Source organism: Vespa crabro, chromosome 16 (assembly GCF_910589235.1).
Source record: "Vespa crabro chromosome 16, iyVesCrab1.2, whole genome shotgun sequence".
Taxonomy (NCBI): domain Eukaryota; kingdom Metazoa; phylum Arthropoda; class Insecta; order Hymenoptera; family Vespidae; genus Vespa; species Vespa crabro.
In genome coordinates, this window is record NC_060970.1 from 3,573,779 (window position 1) to 3,583,778 (window position 10,000).

A 10,000-nucleotide genomic window follows, 5' to 3' on the forward strand; every position below is an offset into this window, starting at 1 on the left:
TTTATCATTTTTTTTTCATTTATTGCGTCACACTTTTATTTCATCGGATCGGATCTGATAGGAACGAATCAGATTTTTTACTTTTAATTGTATTTCGTTGTAGTACTTTTTTTTTCTATTGTTCTCTCTCTCTCTCTTTCTTTTTTTTTTTTTTTTTTTAATTATTTAATCGCTTCGTTGTTTGTTAAAATCAATTATTGTTTGTAAACATTGTACTCGAATCTTTTTATCATAATTAATGAACAATTACATTTACATGCATGTGCAATTCGATGATAATTAATTTTTCCATGAGTCTTTTTCAATATTCTAAGGTGATAATAATTTTACTTATTTTATAATGTGTGCGTATATATATATATATATATATATTTTTCTTTTTTTTTCTTTTTTTTTTTTTTTTTTTTTTTCTTTTTTTTTTTATATATTCATATAGCATATGTCTGAGTTCACAACCACCTGGACAACAGATTCCCATAGGAAATAACACAGGATCGTTGCCCGACTTAAGCAACGTTCATTTTCCATCACCCCTTCATACCCCTCTGGATCAGGAGGATCAATCTAGTAGTACACACTTCAGCAACGTAAGTACATATTATTACAAATTATTATTACATATGTATGTATATATATATATATATATATTACACTTAACGTTTTCTTTTATTTATTTATTTATTTAATTATTTTATTATTATTATTATTATTTCTTTTTGTTTCTTACGGCGATCCTTGTTGTACCATTTTGTCATTTAAAAATTCCTATATCTTTCGTTCTTTCGAGTTTGAAAAATAAAAGGAAATAACTTTTTTTTTTTTTTTTTTTTTTTTAATCTTAAAAATGAGCCTCGTCTTTTCATTCCCCATTTATTTATTTATATTAATTAATTAATTAATTAATTAATTTTTTTTTGTTTGTCTCATATTCCATTTCATCTGACTTTTATTCATCTATCGTTCTTTTCAGTTTTGAATATTTAATAAAAAAAAAAAAAAAAAATTTTTTTTTTTTTTTTTTTTTTTTTTTATATAAGCCTCGTTCTTCCATCGCCATTTTCTTATTTTTCTTTTTTTTTTTTCTTTTGATTTTAACAACTTTTTTTTCTTCTTTTTCTCCCCGCTTTTTTTTTTTTTTTTTTTTTTTTTATCACACGTGAAGTAGGAGGAATGTCGTCGAACGTGTCACGGCTTATGATTAATAATAATACGAAACCTAATCGAAATTACGTGTCAGTGACGTGCGACTTTACAAATTCGTTTGGTCACGTCTAGTTGTTCGCTTTGCTTCAAGAAAAAAAGAAAAAGAAAAAGAAATAAAAGAAAAAAAAAAAAAAAGGAAATAAATAAATAAAAAGAATATTAAAATCGGAAAAGGAAAAAAAAGACGATAATCGAGAGCCGTGACGTTGTTCTAATAGTCTATTCAAAAATACACGTACGCGCTCACGTATAAACACATACACATACACATACACAGAGAGAAAGAGAGAGAGAGAGAGAGAGAGAGAGAGAGAGAGAGAGACACAAACATACATACAGACATAAGTAAAAAAAAAAAAAAAGGAAGAAGAAAAAAATAATTAAATAAAAAGAAATAATTAGAAAGAAAGGAAAAAAAAGAAGAAGAAAAAAAGAAACAAAAGAAATTAATATCGTAGTTCGATAGATAATTTGAAAATTAAAAAAAGATACAAATTGGTGATACATATTTGTACAACTGGTGTATTCTAGAGTCCTCAAACGAGCAGTCCTACAAACCTGTCGCCGACCAGCTTGGCTCAAGCTGGTAGGCTATCCCTTTCACAGGATCACAATCCGCCAAGTGCCCAAGTAAATATTCCTAATGCCACCCCGTATAATAGTGTGTAGTTATGTTCGTGCATTGTTAGCGATTCGTTCAAAATCCTACGAAGCATTCGATAAGTGAATTTAATTAAATATATATGTATGTATGTATGTATATATATATATTTTTTTTTGTTTCTTCCCTAAATTGCATGTTGTACCTCTCTTCAAAAAAAAAAAAAAAAAAAAAAACAAAAACAAAACAAAACAAAACAAAAGAATAAAAAAAAAAGGACGAATTAAGGTATTCGACTAAAAGGTATATTCGATAGCTAACTCTCTTCCTCTCCCTCCCACTCTCCCATCCATTCCCCTTTGCACACCCTCTGTGTAATTGAAATTTAATTGATTTATTTTAACGAAATAATATATCCCGAAAAATTATGCCTATAGTGATATAATTAATTTAATTTAATTTGATTTAATTCAATTTAATTTCACTTAATTATATAATCCCTTTTACTTATTGTAGGAAATAAAAAAAAAAAAAAAAAAAAAAAAATAAATAAATAAAAAATAAAATATTTCTCCATCCCTTCGAATGCTTCGTATTTAATTAGACGAATGTTAGAAATGTCGTATGTGAGAGGTATTAAATAGAATAATTAAATAAAATAAAGAAAACAGAAGGAAGAAAAATAAAATGAAATATTACAATATTTCATTTTGAGTATATTCCAATTTCATTTTGAGTATATTCCAATTTGAGTGTTTTTTATACGATCAACCTTTGTTTTTTTCTTTTTCTTTTTCTTTTTCTTTTTCTTTTTCTTTTTCTTTTTTTACGAACCTCTCACTTTCGACAGAACAAATGAATTGCTTTGATAAGAACTTAGGACAAAAATTAGTAGCAACTTGCATGGACGGATTTAAAATAAAAATAAAAAAAAAAAAAAAAATAAAAAATAAAAAAAAAATCCTGTGCTTTTCTCTGTGTTCTCTTATAAGCACGATATAATACGCATTTGAAAATTGACTGATCAATTATCAATAGAATTAACAAGAATCAGTGTATCAGTATTGTTATAATTATAAAAGAAAAGAAAAGAATAAATAAATAAATAAATAAAAAGAAAAGGAAATCAGAATTTTATATATATACATAGATAAATAAAAAATAATGACCAATCAAATAAAAATTATATTCCATAAATTAATAAAATAAATATGAATGGGAATAAAATCGAATCGGTCACGGTTCTCATTGCGTTTACGTGCAAACAAAAAATTGCAATAAAAATTTATATATATATATATATATTTATTTATTTATTTATTTATACATACTAATGAAAAATGTATATATATTTAAACATTGCAATGAATCGATATTATACATATATAAATATATATATAAATTTGGAGATGCAAAAAAAAAAAGAGGAGAACAAAGTTAAGAAAAGAAAGGAACGAAGAAAGAGAAAGAAAATTGTTAAAAAAAAAAAAAAAAAAAAAAAAAAAGAGAAAAAAAAAAGAAAACAAATAATTGTAAAATAGATTTCGCTTTGAAATTCACCTTTTGACTCTACCTTTCAGTTTATCTCTTTTATTTTTATTTTGCCTTTGTTGTAGTGGTCGTTTGTGTTTTGTTATTTTGCAGAACCATTTATCAGTGCCTGTTAACTCTAGGTTCCTTCAAGCGTTTAAGGTCAGTAGTATATACACATTATAATTTCTTTGCTTTTAATCATGCCGATATAAATATACACCAACACCCACATACGTACGTACTGTATATACATACACATATACATATACATACATGTATACATTTGATAACGAAACGCTTCTGTTTCCTTAGGTAAGGATATCCATTTTTATTTAACATACACACATCTATATACATACATACATACATACATAAATACATATATATATATACATATACATATACATATATATGTATATATGCATAAATGAATAAATTATTAATTAATAGTAGTGCCTTTATCGTTCATGCTTGAATTTTTCTCTTTTCTTTTCTTTTTTTCTTTTTTTATTTATTTATTTATTTATTTATTTATTTATTTATTTATTTATTTATTTATTTATTTATTATTTTTTTTTAATTCGAATAAGATCTCGCAAAATCGAATTATATAAATTAAAAGAAAGAAAGAAAGAAAGAAAGAAAAAAAAAGAAATGATAAATTATTACAAATATTTTATTATATCGTGATTTTTATTGAAAACAATTTTCTTTTTCTTTTTCTTTTTTTTTTTTCTTTTTTTCTTTCTTCCTTTCTTTAATTATTCATTGTAAAACTATAATTTTTCTTCTTATGAATTAGAAATGGACTCTTATTCAATGGAATTTTTAAAAATATTAATTTATAATTAATGTTCGTTTAAATTAATATTATAATTATATTAATCCGTGATGATTCATTATCATCGTGAATTTTGAAGAAAGAAATATATATATATATATATATATAAAAAAGAAGAAAGAAATATTATAATATTATTTCAAAAGTAAAAAATCATAATTAATATTTATCATTGAAACAATTATAATTATATTAGATATCGTATGAAAATTATATTATTGTATACGATTCAACAAATCTTCTTCGTTTATGTTCTATCCTCAATTCGCGAAATTTAAGTCAAGCAAAATTTTTAAATTAATCAAATAATCACAATTGTAAATTGACAATCTTCAAATTTCTCGCAGTAATAAAATAATAAATTGAAAATAAAAAAAAAAAAAAAAATAAAAAAAAAAAAAAATAAAACAAAACAAAAAAGAAAAAGAAAAAAGATATCAATGATATTTGATTTCTTCGATTATGCGACTTCTTCTTTTTCTTCTTCTTCTTATTGCTTAAAACTGATTGTGTTAATGGGGGATTATGGGGGATGTTAATGATGAGAAAAATAATATTTAAAAAATTGAAAGTAAAGTTTATTGAAAAAAGAAAAAAAAAAGAAGAAAGAGGGGGTGGGAGAGAGAGAGAGAGTGAGAGAGAGAGAGAGAGAGTGAGAGAGAGAGGAAGCATGGTGAAGATTGTGCACGAGAATCGATCGGGGTTAATAGAGATGGGTATGATGAAGCAGGGTGTGGCGCTGGAAAACAGCACAAGTACTTCGCAACAGGATCTTCAGAATTATTCTCAACAAACGGCACCTCAACCACCACCTTCGATATCTCACAGTCCAGCTGGTCACTATATTTATCAACAACAACCACATAGTCCTGTGCCACCACAAAGCCCGGTCAGTATTATCTCTATCAAGTTAATTATTATTTTTTTTTTATTATTACTATATAACAGATATAACATAATTAATTTCTTTACTTATATACATATATATTTATTTATTTATTTATTTATTTATTTGTTCATTTATTTGTTTATTTATTTGTTTATTTATATATTCTTTTTTCCTTTTCCGTTTTATTTTATTAATAATTAAATTTTTTTATCTCATTGAACAAATAATTTCCTACACTTGTTGAAGTGTATATTAATCGAAAAAGAAAAAAATATAGTAATTTATAATAGTAATTTTTAATAATAAAAATTATTTATTTAACAAAAGAATTATTCTTTATAAACGATAAAATTAAATTGTCGATGATATAAATTAAAATTTTGATTTTTAGATATTTATCTCCATTTACAGATTAGTCATATATATATATATATATATATATATATATATATATATATATATATATATATATAAATATATATATATATATATATATATATTAAATATGGTAATGAAAAATGAATGCATCTTATTATTATAATAATCATCATGAACGTTATTAAAAGAAGGAAGTTGCCATTTGAAGTGCATAATATCTTCGTTCCTTTATTCTGCGAATGGATTTGACGGATATCGGTTAGTCATCATTCGGTACCATAAGTTTCAGTCTAAGGATATATTTCAAGGACGATGGAACAAGTTTTTTTTTTTTTTTAATATTCTCGCGAGCTCATACTTTCAATAATTTTTTTTTCTCTCATATATATGTACATATAATTATTCGTTGTATCAGTTATGATAACGTCCGTGAAAATTCAAAAAGATAATTTTTTTTTTTATTCGAACTAGGAAAAGGGAGAAGAAAAAAAGGAAACAAAATGAAATATTCAAGATATAATAATTTCAATAGAAAGAAGTAATTAATAAAAAAAAAGAGAGAGAGAGAGAGAGGGTGGGAGGGGAGAGGAAGAAAAGAATACGAAGAATAAAAAATATTAACGATATGAAAATTCCATTCAATTTAATTAGAAAACGTCACAGTCGCAGCAATCGCAACAACAGCAGCAACATCAACATCAACAAACACAGCAATTAAATTCCTTGGATTCCTACAGGATCTCACAAACAGTGAATAGGCCATCGCCACAATCTTCGCCTAGTTTAACTGTACAAGTAAGTCTCAATGATTTATTTTATTTGCTCATTCAATATATATTTTTAATTCAATTCAATTTAAATTTAAATTTAAATTTAAATTTAAATTTAATAAACATCGTCGAAGGATAATTGAAAAAAAAAAGAACTGGAAAAAATATCAATTATTCCAATAATTATATTAAATATATATTTTGTTCTTTTTCTTTTTATATTATATATATATATATATAATTTTTTTTTTTTTTTTGTTACAGGGAAGTCCATTAAGTTATAGCAATAATCCATCAGCCCCGCCAAGTCCAACAGGACATCCTGGTCCACCGACATTAGCCTCGGATGGTATAGATCAAAACAATTATGTCATTAATCAAGCACAAGCTGCTGCACTTCAACAAGACTTTGAACAATTCACGATGGTAAATAAAATTATTTTCATCTATTATATATAAACGTACGAATGCATCTCTCTGTGTGTATTTATGTGTGTGTGTGTGTGTGTGTGTATGTGCGTGTGTATGATTGTATGTATGTATGTTTATATATGTACATATATTTGTGTCTAAAACACAAAACTTTGAAAATCCTAGAAATATATCGATCCCAAATAAGACTATAGGATCGTAGAAAAATGGTTGTCCATATTCGAGAAGTAAGAAACGCATTTTTTTTTTTTTTTTATTAATATATATATATATATATGTATATGTATATATATATATTAATAATTGCAATTGTTTAATTGTAAAAAAAAAAAAAAAAAAGAAGAGAGAGAAGGAAGAAGTAACTTAAACGGCGTTAGTGTTAGGTCGTTCTGATAGGGGAAGAAAAAAAAAAGAAAAGAAAGAAAGAAAGAAAGAAAACAAAAAAGAAAAAAAAAAAGATAGAGACAGATAGAAATAAAAAGATGGTTAAAAACGTTGGTGTTTATCTGTTACCCGCATCCGTCAGGATTGGCCGAAATTCGCACAGCAGCTCATGGAACTTGGTTGCACCTGGACAACGCAGATAGAGGTGATAAGATCCTTTCCCTCATCTGTCTTGTTTTTTCTTTCCTTTCCTTCGATCGATCGTTCTCGTTTAATTGTATATTATCACAACATTAATTAAACATATTTAAAAAGTAATCCTGTAAATATATATATATATATATATATATATATATATATATATATATATATATGTGTATGTATGTATATATACATGTCTCTTATGTACAGGATGGATCAAAAGTTTTTCAGTGATTTTTAAAAATCAATTATTTCTTTTCAATATTTTTTATAATTATTTATTTATTTATTTATTTATTTATTTATTTATTTATTGTTTTCTTTTTTTTTCCCCCTCCCCAGATTGGAAAACTTGGCAAGCTTAGGGATTTATTATTTTACAATTTACAGAAATATTATTAAGAGAATAATTGATTTTTAAAATCATTTAGGAAATTTTTAACCCCTTATTATACTACACTGTATATATACATATATATCCTGTATGTATATATATTAGAGGATTACATAGTATAATATATTCGTTAAAAATTCATTAGTTTTCTTATTAACGTCAAATCGTTTGTTCTTTTCTTTCTTTCTTTTTTTTTCTTTTTTTTTTTTTTTTTTTTTTTTTGTTTGATTTAGATGGACACACCTGTCTCGGCGAACACAATTGGTAGTTACATTGGATCACCTAATCATACGACGAGTTATGCACAGGTGAGTTTAATTAACGTAGAAATATTAAATAAATAAAATAAAAAAATAATAATAATAATAATAATTGAAATAAAAAAAATATATATATATATATTTAAATTGTTAAATTAGCTAAAGCGAGTAGCGAATAAGATTTTTAAGCTATTTACTTATTTATTCGAATCCTTTTGATGTTTTGATTTAAAAAGAAAAAAAATTTTTTTTCTTTTTAATTTTATTATTATTATTATTATTATTTAACGTATATAAGTATTATTTATAATTTAAAAAAAAAAAAACAAAAAACAAAAAAACAAAAATTGTGTATGTACTATGCGCGCAAGCGTCACATTATTATCGAATATATTTTTAATGAGACTTTTCTTATTTATGCATTCTAAATATTATTGACAATTGTTATAATTGTTTATTAACTAAATTTTGTTAATATTTCAGAACGACATGATAAACGTCGGTGGTGAATTAGGCAGCGGTGATGGTGGTTATTTTAGCACGAGTCCCCAAGTGGCGTTTCAACCAACGAACACGTCGACGACGACGGCACAACAATTGACACCACAAACGCCAAATACACCTACGATCATACTTACAGGTAATTTTTAAATTAATTTAATTGTTAATTAGTAATTAATAGTATCCTAATATCATATAATATCATAAATCTTAAAGTATGTCTGTTTACTTTTTTCTTTTTCTTTTTTTTCTTTCTTTTCTTTTTTTTTTCTTCTTCTTCATATGTTTTAACATAATTTTGTTAATCGAATAATTAATTATAAATTTATATCAAATGTACAATTATTATTTTGCTATATTATAATTAAATTATAAGGGTGTAATATAATAGATTTTATGAGAAAATAATTATTTGTATAAATATTGATAGAAAATAAAAAGAAATTATGAATGAGAATTGTTATCATAAATATAGATCTATTATTGTTGTTGTTGTTGTTGTTGTTGTTGTTGTTGTTGTTGTTATTATTATTATTATTGTTAGATGCAAAAAAAATGTACAATATTATATTATATATTATAGCATATATATTATTATTATTATTATTATTATTATTATTATTATTATTATTATTATTATTATTACTACTACTATTATTATTACTATTATTACTATTACTATTATTATTACTATTATTATTACTATTATTACTATTACTATTATTATTATTATTATTATTATTATTATTATTATTATTATTATTATTATTATTATTATTATTAATGTATATTACAAATTAATATTAAAATATATAAATACAATTTATAGATTTTTCTGGTGCGGACGACCTGACCAATCCAGAATTCGTAAAGGATCTAGGAACGGCAATGATGAGCGATTTCGATCCAGAATTATTTCCAACGGACGATGCCCTTAGACAGGGTTTAGGTCAAATCGACGTCGATGGTTTACAAATGCTTACAGATCCAACCGTGGTGATATCTGATCCCAGTGCAGAAGCACACTTTAGGCTAGATCGGCTCTAAAAGGTCTCAAGGGCTAGAGAAAGAAAGAAAGCGAGAATGAGAGAGAGAGAGAGAGAGAGAGAGAGAGAGAGAGAGAGAGAGAGAGAGAGAGAATTCGCTGGCTCGGCTGATTAATTAAACGTAGGAGAAAACTAATTCTATCTCTTGATGTCGCGATCAAAAAAAAAAAAAAAAGAAAAAAAAAAGAAAAAAAAAAAGAAATAAAACTCTTTATAAGATACACTGCGATTAATCGTAGAATACGTTGAGATGTTTCCATTGAAAAAAATAAAAAAATAAATAAATAAATACATGATAATAACAATAATACTAATTATGGCCAAGAAAGAGAAAGAGGGTGAAGGAGAGAGAGAAGAAGGAAGAGATATATATATATATATATATATTAAAGTTTCACAAATTTCAATGTAAACATATCAACGAATCCGTGATTCTTGATACATCATTGATCGAAGATCATTAAAATAATTAAAAAGAAAAGAAAAGAAAAGAAAAGAAAAGAAAAGAAAAGAAAAGAATAGAAAAGAAAAGTAAAGAAAATAATAATAATATCTCTTTATTAATCC

General features: G+C 24.5%; 1 protein-coding gene across 18 annotated transcripts in view; it reads left to right on the top strand.

Moving 5' to 3' along the window:
• Positions 1–10,000, top strand: part of LOC124429889 (CREB-regulated transcription coactivator 1-like) — a 50,486-nt gene that overhangs the window by 40,009 nt on the left and 477 nt on the right. For 11 of the 18 annotated variants that reach the window (XM_046975696.1, XM_046975704.1, XM_046975698.1 and 8 more), the window contains 10 exons: positions 437–587; positions 1,735–1,833; positions 3,449–3,496; positions 4,906–5,067; positions 6,097–6,240; positions 6,480–6,641; positions 7,174–7,236; positions 7,860–7,934; positions 8,370–8,526; positions 9,217–10,000. The exon at positions 9,217–10,000 is cut by the window's right edge and continues 477 nt beyond it. In XM_046975696.1, coding sequence (XP_046831652.1) covers positions 437–587; positions 1,735–1,833; positions 3,449–3,496; positions 4,906–5,067; positions 6,097–6,240; positions 6,480–6,641; positions 7,174–7,236; positions 7,860–7,934; positions 8,370–8,526; positions 9,217–9,434 — 1,279 coding nt within the window. In that variant the 3' untranslated portion in view covers positions 9,435–10,000. The remainder of the gene's footprint in view (positions 1–436; positions 588–1,734; positions 1,834–3,448; positions 3,497–4,905; positions 5,068–6,096; positions 6,241–6,479; positions 6,642–7,173; positions 7,237–7,859; positions 7,935–8,369; positions 8,527–9,216) is intronic. The other 7 variants (XM_046975700.1, XM_046975702.1, XM_046975701.1 and 4 more) reach the window with 7 other exon arrangements.